Source organism: Manis pentadactyla, chromosome 5 (genome assembly GCF_030020395.1).
Source record: "Manis pentadactyla isolate mManPen7 chromosome 5, mManPen7.hap1, whole genome shotgun sequence".
NCBI lineage: Eukaryota > Metazoa > Chordata > Mammalia > Pholidota > Manidae > Manis > Manis pentadactyla.
This window is the reverse complement of record NC_080023.1, coordinates 68112985-68132295: the sequence shown is the minus strand read 5'-3', so window position 1 is coordinate 68132295 and position 19311 is coordinate 68112985. Positions and strand designations below refer to the sequence as shown.

Sequence of the window (19311 nt, the reverse complement as noted above, 5' to 3'; positions counted from 1 at the left end):
AAATCTTCTGCATACGTGGATGTTTTACTGCCCTTGTCTAGCTTGGATTAACACATAGTCTACAGGCACACACCTGATCATCTACATTTGCTCCCTTACAACACTAAACTATGTTTTCTACCTTTATCTTATATCTATCTACTTCAGCATTTTATTAAAAATAATAATAATAAAGAGAGAAATGTGGTATCCACATATAAATCAAGTATAAAAATCAAATGAGTATTCATATTTGAACTATTTATAGTTCATAATGCATGAGCAAAACTGAAAGTTTCTGTGATGACTGCCCTTGTACTGTTCACTATGTAACTTATATTCACTATGTAAGAATTTGTTCTCCATGTAAGAACTTGTTTGTTATGCCTCAGAAGATTGGAGACTGACGAAAATTAGGCTTGGGGTGGATTAATGATTGTGCATTGAGCATTGACTCCCCTATACAGAATTTTATTGTTAACAACCATTTGATCAATAAATATGAGAGATGCCCTCACAAACAAACAAACAAAAAAAAAGTACACACTTCCAATGGTAAAATAAATAAGTAACCAGATTGTAATGTATAGCATAGGAATATAGTCAAGATATTGTAACAGCTTGGTATTGTGATAGCTGGTACCTAGAATTGTCATGTATATAAATGTTGAATCACTATGTTGTACACCTGAAACTAATGTAATGTAATACTGTGTGTCAACTACCCTTCAATAAAAAATAATTATCTAAAAAAAAAAAATTATCTACAAAGAAAAAAAAAAATTATCAACATAAAATCTTGTATATTCCCTGCCCTCTCATATCTGCGAGGCTACTTCCTTTTTCTTATTCAAAGCACTACCGAAATTATTATTCCAGGTTTCATTACAGTTTCTTGGTTAGGAGAATAATTACCTCCTTTGAGCATTATCTTGTATATCTCAAACATCTAAGAAATCTCACTCATAACCTGAATGCTTACTATCTAAATGAAATAACCACCAAGGAAGTGAGTCATATATGTACACGTAACTCAAATAATAATGATTATTCTACTGGAATTTCACTATAACATACCCACAAGACTAAGGCAAAAACGTGGAGAACATAGCCAATAATTCTGTAACATCTTCCTGTGTTGACAGACAGCAACTGTACTGGGCGGGGCGGTGAGGATTTAAGAATTGGAGTAACTGTTGAACCACTATGTTGTATATGTGAAACCAATGTAAGATTGTGTATCTATGATACTTCAATTAAAAAAATGGAAATTTGAGGGGAAAAAGATTAAGACAAAAACTAAAATAAAATTCTTATTTTTTCAATCTCTCTTTAGTTTCTCTTTGCTTATGGCAGTATATGGTATATAGTTCAGGGACGTACATTAAAACTGAGTGAAGAAGAAAACGTTTTTATTAATCACAACATGAAATTGACATGACATCCCATTAGAACTTAACCAGGATAAATAAGCTGTTGTAAAATTTACATTTCACACATCCCTTTCAGAGGAAAATATTACCTACCAGGGCTTTTCTAGGTCTTATGGACTGATTTCAGTAAATGTTTTGTTTTTTAATAGTAAACAGCAATTAACATATATTCTCAAACTGTGCCAAGTAGTTACAAAGGCAAGTATAAAACTTACGGTAACAGCTGGCAGGGTTCAGACTGTTTTGTTAAACATTAAGAACCACATTTTTATTTTAGATATTTTATCAGTGTACCTTTTTCATTGGTAAGGCAACTGCTCACTGGGGGCACAAGAATGATTAGCAAGTTTTTAAAATAATAGATACTTGAAGGATCAAGAGTCAAGTGAGTTTCCTTTCCAAATTTTGTTCTCTTTTGGAGCAAAACCAAATAGCTTTGTTTTTGTATCTAGGAAGGCCAATATTTTGAAATTCAGGTATTACAGTCTTCTAACTCATAATTTAAAAGGGAGATGAACTATTATTATGAGTAAGTCTCTGAAATACTTCATTTTTAAAATAACAAGGCGGCTTCTGAGTAATTTCTCAGATCTACCACATGAGTATATGACTTAAGAAATGTCACGCATTTGGTCTGAAGTGTGGTAGGTCTTCTATCAACTACATCTTGTCCTTAGTAAGGATTAGCATTGTGCTTTCAAATAATTTTTACATGTAAAGCATCTTTAATAAGTCTCCTTTTCACGGTACCGAGTTTTTTCCCACTTAAGTGTTTGTGGAAGGTAATTTAAACATACACACATATACACTGCATACAGATGTGTGTGTATATATGTATTTTTTACATAAGTCACTTTTACCATTAGATTAAAACTAGACTACAGGGAAAACTGTGAGAACAGTTTGGTCTTCCTTAGCAATCCAACTCTAGGTTGAAGAAGGCAGGTACAGTTCGCTGAAGGATGTGATGAGGCTGTAGTAGGTCTTTTCATCATCTGTTAATCCTGCATTGCCAGGCCTCACCACGACAGCTACATGCACATCTGCTTCCTCAGCAGCACTGGCCTCTGTGAAAATCAAAATACGTGTCACAAATGTCAAGTTTTACTGTCTGAGATTTGCTTCAAGGTGATCAGGGGAAGTAGGAATGTCAGAAACAAGTTGGGCCCTGATTTGATAATTTTTGAAGCTAGAAGACAGACAGACATATGGGGGTTTGACTGTATTACTGTCTGACACAATTCTTAATTTTTTCATAATAGAGAGTTTTAAAAATACCTAACTGTACGTGATAGACTAGAATGGCTGCATATCCTAGACTTCTGAGCTTTTAAGTACTTACGAATGTAGGACAGAGGCATGCTCTGTTCACACTGTCCTCTATTCTCTCCCATCAGTCCTACAGAAAACTAAGCTGTTTCCCAGAGGACAGGCTGTCAATAACAATATCAATTAAGCAGATATGGAACTAACTGAATCCTATGATATAATGAGGCCAAAATACCTGCTCTCACATCTTGAGCCGAAAGGTGTCATACCTCCAAGCTAAACTGCCTATCTCTTATGCCTGGCAAATTCATACTCTTCAAAATTCAGCTCAAATTCTTATCTTCCAGAACCATTACCACCTGAATTAGAGCATCCTATATGCTCCTTTAACACACTGTCTTTAGCTCCATCATGACAATATGAATTAATACATTATCACTTATTGTCTCTCTCATTAGACCTTGAGCACCTTAAGATCAGTGACTGCATAGTGGGTAGAAGTAAAAATAGGATTAGCAAAATGAAACTAGGAAAGCTAGGTATTGCAGGGACATCTCTAATATGCTTTGGGTCACAGTCTTCTCCATATTGTTAATACTCACAAGGTAACAGCTAATACCTTATATTAATTTAGCACCTACTATGTGCCAGGTACTATTCTAGGAACACAGATGTGTGAACAAAACAAATCTGCCTTCATGGAGCTCCCATTCTGAACTAAATCTTCACAACTCTGAGGTAGTTCATATTACCTCCCCCATTCTACAGATACGGAAACTGAGCTAGCAAGCGGTAAAGCTAAAGTTTCAAATTGTCAATCTGACACTATGGTCTGTGCTGTAGAATAAGGGTCAACAATTCACAGCCCACCCACCTGCTTTTGTAAATAAAGTTTTATTGGAACACAGTCATCCCCACTCATTTCTGTATTGTCCATGGCTGCTTTTCCACTAGCAGGACACAGTTGAATAGCTGTGACAGAAACTGTAGGGTCCACAAAGCCTAAAGTGTGTATTATCTGGCCCTTTTTGAACAAGTCTGCTAACTCCTGCTCTAGAGCATACTACTCCAAATGTGGTCTAGGGACCAACAGCATGGGAATCACCTGGAAGCTTGTCAAAAATCTAACACCCTGGTCTCCAATGTGGAATTACTGAATTAGGATCTGCAGCTTGACAGATGTTCTTCTGTAGAGGGGGTGAATTTTGATCATAAGTTTAAAGGAAGAAAACTGGCAAAAGAAGAGACATGCCAGACAGACATAAAGTACATGTGTAAATATTAGAAGAAGGGAGCAAGTCAGTGTGGGAGACAGAGCACAGGATGGAGATGGTATGATTTGACAAACAGAGCAAAACTGAGCAGGAGTCTGAAACACATTCAACAGAATTTAGATTTGGTTGTAATTTCTTAACCTTTGGTAAACAGTAACAACATGAATGGATTAAATTAGGGCAGCAGTGGTGAGAAAGATAAGAAGTTACTAGAGAGAATAAATGGGAAAGAGCTGTCCTTCCCACCCACCTAACTCAAGTGTCTATCTTCTTTCTGCTCTTCATGTAAAAGGATGTCACCTTCCCAGAGGAAATATAGTGCTGAACAATCCCCTCTCAGGATAAAACAAATCCCTCCCTCAGGCAAACTACAGAGCCATTCACTCAACCCTAGTTCCCAGCCTGACTGCCTCAAGCAAAGCTTTCAACGTGACTAGCAACCCAGGATCTCAACCAAGTCAGGCCATCATGATCCACGTGGGCCTGTACCCTAGCTAGTGGCTGTTCCACATTTAGCCTCTTGCAGATCACCATGGGGCTAGTTTGTCCCTAAGCCCCTATCTGCTCTATTGGCATAACACTGAGACACCTAACTAATGCTTGTTTATTTACAATTCTGGACCTCTCTCCTTTCCTCCAAGGTGAAAAAAATCTTTTAGGTCTCCATACTCGGGTTTTCTTTGGGATATCAATTCAAGTCTTCCATTGTGCCTTGGCAGCAGAGTCTGGGCACATGGTACCAAAACCCGGGATCAAAGATAATAGAAAAGAGCAAGACAAGCAGCTAGCTACCTGGCCCCATCCCAGCTTCAGATAAGTCCAGCTCTTTCCCTGCTGCCTAACTGGGTGTGCGGCTGGCAGAAAGCAAGGGCAGGAATAAAATCTCCTTGCAGAGGACTCAGAGAAAGCCAGTTTTGTTTTGAGGCCAACTTGGAGGTATCTCTATTCTCTAAAGTTAATAATTTCTGGGACTGCAGCCTAAGGAAGTGGCTTAAGAGAAAAGAGAAAAACCTGAAATTACAGATGTGCTCTTGATGGCAACTAGTAAAAGCAATGTGGCTAAAGGCATGAATAAGAAAAAACTGGAAGTGTTCTGTAGGGAAAATGATCCTATTGCCAGGATTCTCACCTGACCCTAAATTGGCCTACTGCCAGGCTAATGCTTACATTCCCGTTGGCAATAAACCATTATTGTTGGTGTCTGCCTGGTGCTCTGCACAGAGGTACAGATGAACACTGAAGATGGGCTTGCTGCATGCAGACTATCCCAGATGGAGACGTGAATACAGTACTTGCCCTGCCACCATGAGAATAAAGCTTGGTATAAACCCTTTCACCCCTAAAATTCTGTTGCTATTCAGTCTCACAGAATTCAGAGTGAACTTGCCCAGCGGCAATCCCCCTCAGGCTAGACATGGTCTTAGGGCAGGGGTTATAGTTATTAATAGTTAACCAAAAAGAGGGGGATAGGGTGAGGGTCTAGGGAATCACAGTATATTTAATCCCAGAATGCTTGGACAGGCATTTGAGGAGCTCCAGTAACAAAGCAGATGCCTAATTCTACACCTGCAGAAACATACCATCTGAAGTGTTAGAGAAGTTAAGTAGAGGGCAAACCATTCCAGTAGCCCCTTTTATATGAATGATTAAAGAAAAACAATTCACAGATTAAACCAGCTAAACTCAGCAGAGTAAGGCCCATCTCCTCTCCATAAAGGAACAAAACAAGTAAAAGGTCTTCAAATTATTATTCCCCACAGAAACTGCTGGCACACCCCTAACCTATGTAGACAGTAAAGCAACCTCCCCACCCACCACTCTTAGCCCCAGAAAACATTCAAGCTTTGAATCAATGAAAGGTTTCTTACAGTTCAAGGAGGAGGTAGGACAAAATGGTTGTTAAGGCTAACGCTTACTGATAGTACATTTATGTGGCTTGGCTACCCTCTTACACAAAGAACTTTAAGCAGTGTGTCTGTGCATCTGTCAGTCTCTGTCCTTCAGTGCAGTCAGACATGTAAATGTAAAGCTTTCCAGGATGGAGAAAAATGAAACAGTTTGTAGAAATCCTTGGACTTTGAAGCCCACCCAAGCCAGAACATGCAAGATAGGGCTGATCCCCACTAAATCTGTCTAGTTTTCAAAACTCAGGACAACAAATGGCTGTGATTTAGTAACATCTACCCAGATAAAAAATTTCAGTGTGGATTGACCCAGTCCTCATATTTAACAAAGATACTAATAATTACTGAATATCTACTGTATGTCAGGTAAAATTAAGCCTGTTCTACCTCTCTTGTGGAAAATGTTAACTATAACTTCTTGAAGGCATAAGATCATCCATGCTGGTTAAGACATTTTTTCAAATTGCTTGACAAATTAGTACTTATTTATATACCTATTAACTCTTGCCTAACACAACAGCCTTTTTTTCAAACTGAAGGGTCGACTGCAGAGAAAAAGCGCAGCGAACACACACTACGCCCTATAAGATGCCTTTGTGAGCAGTCTGGATTTGCCTTTGGGTCCTATCTCTGAAAGTCCTAGACTGGGGGTGACTCTAGTTCTGTGATAAGACAGAAAGGACTGGAGAATGGAATACCACCTGCCGACTACCTCCAAGGGGTCCAGCAGTCCCAAGGACCCACTTGGCAGGAGAGCACCTCCTTGCCTCCACCTCTTTCCTAATGCCCTTCCCCAGCCTGATGGCACAGGCATATTAATGCCTCACAGAAGCTGCACAGCACAACAGGCCCTGTTCTGGGAGTAAACAAAGAGTGAAACTTAAGATCCAAGATAAGTAGAAGAAATATAAATATGCAGAACTGCCCTCAAATACAAGCACACTTACAAACACACTGAAAATAGGCCCTCTGAGAGATGCACAGACTCTAAGGAAAATAACCGTGCAATCCAAAGTTGGAGCCAAGTCAGCGAGTCTGGAAAAGGCTCAGCAGCCAGCGGCTTTCAGGTTCAGACATGCAAACCACCTCCCCCAGTACCCTCTACCTGCCCACCTGCTGCTGCTGGTTTCCTCATGCACTGCTGTTTCCTGTGTCATTCTCTAGTGGACTCATATTCTTACACAGATGCTGGAGTGTGAGCTTTCACATTTGGACAAAACTACTCCACTTAAATTGCCAATGGAGTACAGTATATACTGCTTTGGGCACTCAATCCTTAAAATAATAACGCACATGCTAATGTATGAGGTACAATAAAGAGGACCATGTGGGATAAGTATGTTCCCATCTTTAAACAGGTGAATAATGCTCAGTAAGGCCTAAAGGGTTCACGACACAAGGGGTGCCTGGAGACCGAGACCACCTGAGGGAAGGTGGAGATGAAGCTCCTACGCTGTAGGGCATGCTCACCGACTAGAATGACAAGGAGACAAAGTACTGAGAGTTCTCCCTTGGTGTTTTTCTTGGGGGTGGGGGAGTGCTGAGGGAATATTAACTCCTGTCCCTGCTGTTCATTACACAAGATTTAGGTCCACTGTAACCTGTCTCTAACTAACCAAGCACCTACCCTCACACTCTTGCCTGCATATGCTTCTTCCCATGATGTCACCCCTTAGGTCTTCCGTTGTTATTTTACTGTTTCATCAGTGTGTGTGTATGTTGTGTGTGTGTGTGTGTGTGTGTGTATACAAATGCACATGCACATGCCTGTGCAGAAAGATGAGAGAGGAACCATAGATAAAGAGTTAAAATAAGAATTAGTCTTTCAAGTGCCACTTCCCACATACAACCCCTAAGGATGGGTAAATGGAAAAGGAGGTGGGCCAGTTAGTTCACTGCTTCTTTTTATAAACCTATTTCATTTTTCAAGCATCCACATATAAACTTTGTTTAAAGAGGCAGTGTGTTTGCAGTGCCAGGTTCGGGAACTGTCCTGGACTATACGGTATAAGAAGTCAGATCACTCACCTAGAGTAACGTCTGTCAGAAACAAGATGTTGTTGGTTGAACACCCAATGCTATTTGCAATCTTTCGGTAACTCTCACTCTCCACTTTGTGTCCAATCTTGGTGTCAAAGTGACCATCAAAAAGCTGAACACAGAGAAGGGGAAAGACTGATGCTACAAATACACTTGCAACCCCTTGGTCTCTCATCCCTTTTCTCTGAAATACATGACAATCATAAGTGACTTCATCCATTCAATAAGTCTACTTAATAGAGAACATTATGGAGATTACAAAAAGCAAATAAAAAGTAAGACTTTATAGAAATAAACATTTGGAAGAAAACTATCAATTCAATGTATATAAAATCATTTTATGTTCTACTTGGTTTTCTTTGATGATCATTAATTTTATATCAAATCTTTTAAAATATACATGCCCCCAAAAAATAAAATAAAATATACATGCCCTTCCCTACTTTCTATCCTTTAAACACTATTTGCCCTCAAATTCCTTATGAGACTTAGTTTCACTCCTGATGAAAGGTCCTTTTGATCCTGGAATGAACAGGTTTCTCTAACCTGCCTCATTAGTAAGCTGCTGCTTCACTTTCAAGAAGCTTTCATTTTCTAATTAAAACATTTTAAAATTCCACCCAAGATAGCCTTGCCATCTTAGAAATAACTGGGATCAAATATATAACCTGCTCATTTAACCAACAGTAATTAAAATAAGTCCACATTTAGGATCAGCTATTACAATGTGATCTTTTAAATACTTTCAGAACTTTCCACAAAGTAAAAACAAGCCTATCAATCACTCAAAGACAAATTAAGGTCATAGTAACATGACTTTTTTTAACTTTTAAGAAGTTAAATTGGTTTTGAACATTTTATTTCTCAAGAAATGTGTCTGCCTCACTTAGTAACTGGAGAATAAAGTTTTTATTATTGAACTCAGTAAGTAATTATCATGTCCTGTCTACTAGTACCTTATTATCTATGTCATCAGAGAGAGCAAAAAAGAAGTTTACATCTGTATTCAGATGAGACAGTTATTAAATGGATGCCAATAATTAAAGGGTTTCATTACTGATTTAAAATTTGATTTAGAACGAAGATAACAAGGGGAACATATTAAAATGAGAATATGACAATATCCAAAGCCAAAATGTTTTCTGCACATAGTAGAGGCTCAATAAATATTTATTTTAAAATATTGGTGGAGTAACCTACTGTATATCACTAAGTTTAGCCTGTAGTTAGTCAGCTTTCTTTTTAAAGTTCTAAATATACGCCCTTTTTCCAATGACCACCCTGCCCTCCAGGGGGCATAAGGATGGCAGGACAGAGCAGCTAGCAGGAATTTTTCTTGTACAAGAAATGTAATGGTGGTCTTAATGACTATTCAGTAATGTGCCTAGTTCTCTTCCATAAGAATGCTGTTTCTGATAAAATAAAATCTCTTATCTCTCTAAAGTGCTAGAAAGAAATGAATTCACCTTGTACTCTTCTGCATTTAGGAAGTCTGAGTGCGTGTGTGTGAGATAGTGCCATGTGCTACTACTTTACATCTTACCTGTTAATTTAAACACCCAAAGGAAGCATGTTATTAGTTTCCTTTGGGTTCCTAATATTGGCAAGACAGCTGATTTGTAGGCTAGTTCATGTCTCATTAGCTGTATTTTCTATTTTCATATATATGCGAATAAATGAATTAGCTGGTTTTAGTACAACCATCATCAGAACCACTTAGGATAGATGTTTAAAAATGTCTATTTCTGACCCACCACCCCAGGGATCTACATTTTTAACAAACTCCCTAGGCAACTCCTAATGCTCAACAAAGTTTAGGAACCTTTGATGCAAAGACTGGTACCACAGAAACATTTCACCGTCCCTTTAATGTAGTCTCCAGAATTTCTACTTCTCTTTAAAACCTGCTTAGCATAAAGAAATGCAATTACTTGAATGCTGACTTAGCTTCACTAGCTTGGACACTGTCAAAAGAATGACAACAACAACAGCAGAGCAATCAGACCACCCACCTCTAGGATGTTGCCCTCTGTGGAATGCCCGAAGAACAGCTTCTGCGCCTCTACACTCCCTGAAGAATAGATATACACCTTCATTCCAGCTTCTCTCCATTTCCTGACTGCTGGAACTACGTCTTCAAAGAACCTAGAGGAGAAACCACTAAGTTAAAAGGCTGAACGCGTTCCCTAGCCAGATGAAAACCAGTCCAAACAGTTGCCACAGGTTTCTCTATTTGTGCCCAAATGGTCACCCAGAGGAGCAACTCCATGAGACTCTGAACTCCCAAAGATTAAACAAATCACTAGATTTCCAGGATCGCAGATTAGAAGCAAGGATTTAGGTGAAGAGAATAATTTTTGACAGCCACACTAATGACAGTAGAAAGTGATTACAGATAAAGGGATGAAATAAAAATGATTTTTAAAAAAATTCCAAGGAACTCAAAAAAGCAAGAAACAAAAACACTATATTATTATGTAAGAAAATATCTAATTATGTCAGTGTGCCTTCAGGAAGCATGGAAATGCTTTTAGAAAGATCTGCATCCAAACAAAAGAAAAAACATTTGGGGGCTCAAAGCTATTAATCTTTGATTAACTAAAAAACAGATATACATTTCTCAAGAAATAAGACAAGCTTAAGTTTTACTATACAGAAAAAACATTAAGTAATACTCAGTTAAGAGACTTGTACCACCACACATTAGCTAATATATCAGCAGTCTCTGGTTTTCTGATTCCTGACACTCACAGTCTTATTTACCAATTCTACACCACCTTCCACAGTCAGTAGTGGAAATACTATCAGCAGAGATGGGTGAAAAGAGCACAAGAAACCTGGGATGTGGAACCAGTCATCTTTAAAAGATTAACTGGAAAGTGTCAGAGAAGTCTTACACTGGATAAAACAGCTTAATATGTTGCACTAACTTAAGAAAGAGGTCACTTAGTTCAAAACCAGCACACACAATTGTGAATTACTGTGTGCTACTTTGCACTCAGAGACAAGCTTTTTCCATGCTGAATCTGCAGGCTGTTATTGCTCCAAAGTAAAGACTTAGAAGCCAAAGATAACTGATTTCAAGTCCCTGGTTTCCTAACTCAGAACCAAGACCAAGAGAAGGAAGGACTAACTATTTCAACCACAGTCTTCTGGTTCCACTCTATTGTGTCTACTTGAAAAGTGAACTAGCTCATAGTTTGAGAGCACAGAACATAGTGGCACTCTAGACACCGAGTGACCCTAAAGTGACAGGGTGCATCATCTTGTGTTCTTATTTCTCTAACAGAGCAGAAAGCAGGTAATCTAACAATCCAGAGAAGCAGCCCCACAGTGCTGTCACTCACATGCTAACAATCAAATGTGACTTAGTTCAAGGAAATCACTATTTTCTAGGAAGCTGTTTTAATCTGGGATTAATAGTCCTTCAACCATCCCACAAAGCCAGACATGCAGGTCTGGGGAATTTAGCTGGGTGAAATGCTTTATCTCCACATTGAAAAAAACAGAACACTCACTTGTTGGAATAAGAAGAATGTTGATTTTACCTATTTTATTAATCATGCAACTAACACTGGAGAAGGAGAACTAGTGAGAAATGTATTTGGTTTGGGGGCTGGTGAAACGTTGTGAGTCACGTGAGCAGCTACATACTCTGCTTTCATGCATCCTGCTGTGAATGCTGCCCTCCACATGTGGCCCTGCAGCTGCTTCAGGGCTATGGTCTTTCGGTCCAGAGACATCTGCCAGCACACGTTGTCTACCACAGCCTGGATCATCTGCTGCAGTTCATCTGCCCCATCTCCAGATGCAGCAGGGATAGGAACAGCCCCATCCAGGTGGGAGTCCTCTTCAGCCTTTAAGTCATAAACATGAAGTTAGTATCTTACTTACTTTAAAAAAAAATCACTTAAAATGAGACCTGAAAACCAAGCAGGCTAACTCTCTCCAATTATCGTCAGCACCGAATACTGCTACAAATTAAAAGTGTCCTACATTCTGGGGCTGATATGAATGATTCCTCAAAGAAACTGGATTACAACTGATAAATTTATATTACCTTTCCTATGTTGCTAAAGCTGATATTTAAACCAAGAGGCATGTTGTATGTGAGGAGAGAGAGAGAGAGAGCACATAATGCTAAAAAGATATAGTAAGACCTGGTTTGTTGATTCACTTATTAGGATCAATGAACCAGGATTTCAATTAAATCTGATCATTTTCTCTGCACTATAATTAACCAAGGACAAAACAAGGAAAATCTCAGTAATATTAGTTTCTGTCTGGAACCCAATAAAAAGAAGTTATTGAAGCCATGTCTGGGGTTGGTTCACATTCAGTCCCCTGCAATCTCCCACATGTTGCAAAAAACCTAACAACTATTGAGGACATGGTCCCTGTGAAAATGATATGTCCAATATCTAAAGACTCAATGATGTATACACTAGAGAGGAACTATGTATGTATGTTTCAAGAGCAAGAGCTGAGACAACAAAAAAGGTAAGGAGGGTGGTATTTCTGACCAACTCTGAATTTCTCAGAAAATTTAACAAGCCCATGTTAAATGTAACTCCATGCCCAAAGGATGTGACCATATTTCCAAACCTAACTCCTAACTTTAAAAAGTTTACAGAGAGCATTCCACATTGTCCAGTGTAGAAAACTATGCAGAGAAAACAATGCAGTTAGCTCTGCACAGCAGGTATCTTTGCCACTAAAGCAATTTTAATATGAAAAACAACAGAAACAGGAGTTCCACAGCACACAATGTAGAAAGAAAAACAGACTGTCTTACAACACTAAACTATGTTTTCTACCTTTATCTTGTATCTACCTACTTCAGCATTTTATTAAAAATAATAATAATAAAGAGAGAAATGTGGTATCCACATATAAATCAAGTATAAAAACCAAATGAGTATTCATATTTGAACTGACTGTTTATAGTTCATAATGCATGAGCAAAACCGAAAGCTTCTGTGATGACTGCCCTTGTACTGTTCACCATGTAACTTATTCATTATTTAAGAATTTGTTCTACATGTAAGAACTTGTTTGTTATGCCTCAGAAGATTGGAGACTGACGAAAATTAGGCTTGGGATGGATTAATGATTGTGCATTGAGCATTGACTCCCCTATACAGAATTTTATTGTCGTTAACAACCATTTGATCAATAAATATGAGAGATGCCCTCACAAAAAAAAAAAAAAAAGGACAGACTTCCAATGGTAAAATAAATAAGTAACCGGGATGGAATGTATAGCATAAGGAATATAGTCAAGATATTGTAACAGCTTGGTAGGGTGATAGCTGGAACCTAGAATTATGTATATAAATGTTTTATCACTATGTTGTACACTTGAAACTAATGTAATGTAATACTGTGCGTCAACTACCCTTCAATAAAAAATAATTATTTAAAAATAAAAAAAAATAAAAAAAAATAAAAAAAATAAAAATGCAAAAAAAAAAAAAAGAAAAACAGACTGAAAACCAGGGAGGGAACAGAGTGGAACAGAGCACATGAAATGAAGGCTAGGCCAAGTGTGAACTGGCAGGAGAAGTCTGGAGGGGTGTATGGATGTGAGCGAGGGCCAAGGAGCACTATGGGGGGTCAGCAGGGGCTTGTGCCATGAGGCAGAAGGCAGTAGAGAATGAAGTGATAGATGCTACCTTGAAGACATTAATGAAAAATGTGATAACATGGTACAAAACCCTCTGCATTCCACCCATAAAAGACTTGATTTTATAAATACATGGTATTTTAATGCAACTGAAATAGATCCCAAAAGAGGCAATTATAGAGACAATAAAATGCCATTTCATTAAGCATCTGTGAATTCCTAAGTAGGCAAGTCACTGCAAGTTCCATGCCTTGTGAATCCAGAACACTTAACTTTACGATATGCTCAGAACACATTCTAAGTCTCTAGGCATCCTAATTCTAAGACACTTGGGAGTATGAAAGCAACGGAATAGAAATGTCCCAACCTGTTTCCTCAAAAGATTGACGTCCTCCTGGCACTCCTCTTCTTCCCAATGTGTCTGCAGATACTCTTTAACATTTTCTTTGATGTAAGGAAATAAAATGTCCTAGAAAAAAAAGAAAAAACAAGAATTAGCTTTAGTCATTTGTAGGACATCAAGTTCTTCAACAATCTCACCTTAAGCTAATTGTGACAATTAAGCCACTGAAAATTTCATTGAGAATATGAAAATTGATGACACGGATATATCAGTGAGACAGGAGACCAAGAAACAAATGAACTAGATGAAGAGTCAGCAAACTACAGCTCTCGGGGCCAAATCTAGTTAACTCCTGTTTGCACCATAAAGCTTTTTTGGAACACCACCACACTATTACTACTACTATTCAGCCCTTTACAGAAAAAGTCTGCTGACTCCCAAACTAGATTGCTAGATCACAGATGCTTGAAGGTAAGGGTCAAGTATATCTTACACAGCTGTATACCCAATGCCATGTGTACACCAAGGTACTTGGCACATGAACATACTCAAATATCTGCTGAAAGAATGGTGTCCACATATGAAAAATGTTTAAAGAAAACCTAATCACCATGATTCTTTCTTAGTAATCAGACTCCCCATAACAAAGCGATGTACAACACAATTCGGAAATAACCTGTCAGTAATCCATGCACTGGAAACATGATATCCTCAAGTAGAAATTTTTACATTTATTTACAATTATATAGCACATGTACCTTTTCACATCAGATATGGCATATTCAATAATTATTTTAGTGTCTATATAGGCCAAAATATGCTAGACCTTGAGTAGGTCATAAAAGGGACTGAAAAGATAAGTAAGTCATAGCTCCTTTTGTCAGTAAGCTCAAGCACATGGGTGAGCGAGGATGAGAGGATGGCAGGCAAAGAACTGTAATGAGGTACAATGGGTGAGACAAGCAGAGTACGAGCAGAACACTGCACAAATCCAGGGTATAATGGCTCCGTAACAATTTCAGCAATAACCAGAGCCTAAAAAAATAGAAGATCAATATATGGTATGAATATTGACCCCAAGCACACGTTTCAGAGGCCTTACTTTTTTTTTTTTGGTATAATTAATATACAATTACATGAGCATATTATCATTATTAGACTCCCCCCAGAATTAAGTCCCCTCCACATACCCCATTATAGTCACTGTCCATCAGCATAGTAAGATGCTATAGAATCACTACTTGTCTTCTCTGTGTTGTACTGCCTTCCCCATGCCTCCCACCCCCTACATTATGTGTACTAATTGTAATGCCCCCTTTTCCCCTTATCCCTCTCTTCCCACCCATCTTCCCCAGTCCCTTTCCCTTTGGTAACTGTTAGTTCTGTGAGTCTGCTGCTGTTTTGTTCCTTCAGTCTTTTCTTTGTTCTTCTATTCCACAGATGAGTGAAATAATTTGATACTAGTCTTTCTCCACCTGGCTTATTTCACTGAGCCATAGGCCTTACATTTTAAGGGAAACTCTATAACCAAGTTGAATTCAACAAGTCTGTTCATTTGAATTCATTCACTCACAGTATTTACTGAACGCCCAGTAAAGGGCAGGCCTTTGTGGTAAGAGCTGGAGATCTGTAAACCAAAACCATACACGATCCCTAATCTCAAAGACCTAGTAGTAGAAACAGACATTAAACTTAGATACTTTAATACTATAAACAAGAGGTACACAGTACTATTATATTAGGGCATAAAATAGGTAAACTGCACCTCATGAGGGAAGTCAGGGAAAGCTTCGCTGGAGAAGTGTCATGAACTGAGAGTACTGAGACCCTTTCAGGGGTCCACAAGATCAAACTATTTTCATGAGAATACTAAGATATTTTTTGCCTTTTTAACTGTTATTTTTTCAGGAGTGTATAATAGGGTTTTCCAGAGGCTACCAGATGTGTGATATCACAATAGACTCAATGCAGATGAGAGAACACAGCTCTCTTCAATATGTAGGCTTACAAAAATGTAAAATAATGCCACTCTTCTAACCATGTTTTCCAAAACAAAGAAAGAAACTATTTTTCATAAGAACATTATTTATGTTAAAGTAATGGGGCTTATTGTTATCTAAAATGAATAAATATTTTTAAATGCCGTATTTAATTTCTATTATGTATATTGATCAATATAACTCACATAAACAAAAGTTCTTTGGGTCCTCAGTAATTTTTAAGTACATAAAGGAATGCTGAGAATAGAAAGTCTGAGACTCACCAAAGGTGAACAGGATTAATCCAAAGAAGACTAGAGATGATATGATTAGGAGAGATTAATATGAATAATATTTTTTTTTTAGAGTATCTAGTGTTCCCCTGACTGGAAAAAAACAAAGGTCAGCTACATAATTAGAATTTTTTAATATTTAAGGAGTACCAAATCTAAGTTCAACTTAAAACTGCACTCCCAAATGAAAATATACAACATGAAAAAGTTATTATGGCTTTCTTAAAAGGTAAGACTAAAAGAGTGGGGAGATGGGCAAGATATGTGCAGGGGATTAAAAGGTACAAATTTCCAGCTATAAAATAAGTCATGGGAATGTAACAGACAGCATAGGGAATACAGTCCATAGTACTGTAACAACTAAATGTATGGTGACAGATGGTAACAAAGTATCCCAGTGAGCATTTCATAATGTGTATGCCAAATCCCTGTATCGTACACCTGAAACTAATAGTGTATGTCAATTATATTTCAGTTAAAAAGATTAAGTGAGAAAATAAATAGATGGTATTTCTAATACGTATATTATTAGGCATAACTCCTAGGCATAACTCTTAGAGAATTCTAGGACTCAAGTGTTCACCTCTCCTCAGAATATGCTACTCACATTTCACTTACCTAGTAAAAATGAAGTCATTCAATTTTGCTTGTTATCATGTGCCATTACAGGAAGTAATGGATCATTCTGTAAATTCAGAAGCATGCAAATAGTTCAATCAAGCAAATTTTTCAGGATGCTTGACAGAAAAACCCACTGTTTAAGCTAAAAAAAAAACAACTCATTCTTGGATCTAAAGAAGGAAAATGAAAAGCTAAGATTGACAGCTTTCTTTTTCTGCAAGAGATTCCTTTTTACTGAACTGACATGCTTCTAATTTTCTTTAAATATTTATGTAATAAAAAAATAATATTTTCCTTTCAGGGCCTCCATCATGCCCCTCCTTGTGCCTTCCTTTCTCTTACTTAGTATCTCTCCTCCACTCACACCCCCTGGTAGAACTGCAAACTGGCCCTACCACATGCTAGTATGCAGACATAGTAAAACTGAAGGTGCACATACACAGCTGTTCCTCTCCTAGGCATAACTCTTAGAGAATTCTAACTCCTGAGCACAAGGAGGAAAGTAAAAAAAAAAAAAAAAAGTATGTTATAGCTCTGGGTATAATAGCAAAATAAAAGGAAACAACCTAAATCTTTATCAGCTAGAGAACACATAAATAAGCTGGGATATATTCATACTCTAAAACACAGCAAAATGAATGTATTGAATGCACCTCTATGTTTATTGCAGCACTATTTACAATAGCCAAGATAACAAAGCAACCTAAATGTCTATCAGTAGATGAATGGATAAAGAAGATGTGGTAAATATACACAATGAAATATTATTCAGCCATAAAAAGAAATCCTACCATTTGCAACAACATGGATGGAGCTGGAGGGTATTACACTCACTGAAATAACCCAGGCAGAGAAAGACAAGTACCAAATAATTTTACTCATTTGTCGAGTATAACAAAGAAAAACTGAAGGAACAAAACACCAGGCACCTAAGGAGCTGTTATGGTTAAGTAGCACATATAACCAAAAGCTATAGAACTAAATGAGAGCATTTCTCTTTCAGGGGACTATAATTAAATTCCACTAAATGCTAAAAGGGATACTATGCAAGCAGCAACTTATACTACTCTATGCAGTTCAATGGTAGCTTTCTGAAAGAACTCCATTAAGGGCCACAAAATTTCTGAAGATCTAATTAAAGAACTTGCCTCATTAAATGTCTGTAAGTCCAAATATGGATGGATCTGCTTTATGGTCAAGTGGCTGTCTTAAAGAAAAGGTCATAGAATCAATAAAAATAAAATTGTTGCTATAATATTTACTGAAGTCTCCTTTGAAGAAAATGAATAGAAAGGTAATGGGTAATACTTAGAGTACAGCTATTTAAAGAACTATTTTAAAAGCCTTCCAATGGAACCACACAGTGCAAATGATTTATAGTACTTGAGAACTTACAATTTTTTCAGCCAGAAAATTAAACACAAAGGCAATGTTGGTAGGTTACTATTTCTCTATTACTCTCAGAGGATAAAAAGCGAAGGAGAATTAAGTAGTTGATGACTTTTAAAAACAAACCACAACGAAAATTAGGCTTGGGGTGGATTAATGATTGTGCATTGAGTATTGACCCCCCTATACAGAAATTTATTGTGGTTAACAACTATTTGATCAATAAATATGAGAGATGCCCTCACAAAATATATATATAAACACACTTCCAATTGTAAAATAAATAAGTAACCGGGATGTAATGTATAGCATAAGGAATATAGTCAAAATATTGTAACAACTTGGTATGGTGATAGCTGGTACCTAGAATTATCATGTATATAAATGTTGAATCACTGTGTTGTACACCTGAAACTAATGTAATGTAATACTGTTGTCAATTACCCTTCAATAAAAAAATAAAATAAAATAAAATAAAATAAAAATAAAAACAAACCACATTCTCTAAGTAATAATACAGGTCACAAAACAAAATCTTTTGCACAGAACAAAATCTAGGGGAACATGGACATAAATGTTTGTAGAATTTCTCTCTAGTTCATGAAATTACAAGAAAAAACTTCTTTGGGAGGGGGTATATCTATTTTCTACAACAGAAGTGTATAATCTTTTTTAAAATGAGATATAATTGACAAACAACATTACATTACATTAGTTTTGGGGGATACAACATAATGATTTGATGTATGCAGTATACTGCAAAATAACCATCACAAAAGACCAGTTAACATCCATCACCACAGTTACATTTTTTTTCTTGTGATTAGAACTTTTAAGATCTACTCTCTTAACAACTTTCAAATATGCAATACAATATTAACTACAGTTACCATGCTGTATATTACATCCCCAGAGCTTATTTATTTTATAACTGGAAGTTGTACCTGCTTGAACACTTCTAATGATGGGAATTTACTACTTCTTAGAGTGGTCCATGCCATTAAACAGACAGCTTCAGCAACTGTGGTACTGGAATTGCTCCTTAATATCCTCCCTTAGGACCATACTAGGAACTATCGAGAAATTTCAGTACTCTGGCTGCTACATAGGGCCACAGGGGCTCAGAAGTAATAACTTTCCTGTCCCTATCCTCATGGGGTA

General features: G+C 37.4%; 1 protein-coding gene across 2 annotated transcripts in view; it reads right to left on the bottom strand.

Annotated features, from left to right (window-relative positions):
* Window positions 1–1374: 1374 nt before the first annotated feature.
* Window positions 1375–19311, bottom strand: part of ENOPH1 (enolase-phosphatase 1) — a 39484-nt gene continuing 21547 nt past the window's right edge. For both annotated transcript variants that reach the window (XM_036906413.2, XM_036906415.2), the window contains exons 2-6: window positions 13893–13994; window positions 11554–11756; window positions 9912–10044; window positions 7888–8011; window positions 1375–2479 (exon numbers count right to left, since the gene is read on the bottom strand). In XM_036906413.2, coding sequence (XP_036762308.1) covers window positions 2340–2479; window positions 7888–8011; window positions 9912–10044; window positions 11554–11756; window positions 13893–13994 — 702 coding nt within the window. In that variant the 3' untranslated portion in view covers window positions 1375–2339. The remainder of the gene's footprint in view (window positions 2480–7887; window positions 8012–9911; window positions 10045–11553; window positions 11757–13892; window positions 13995–19311) is intronic.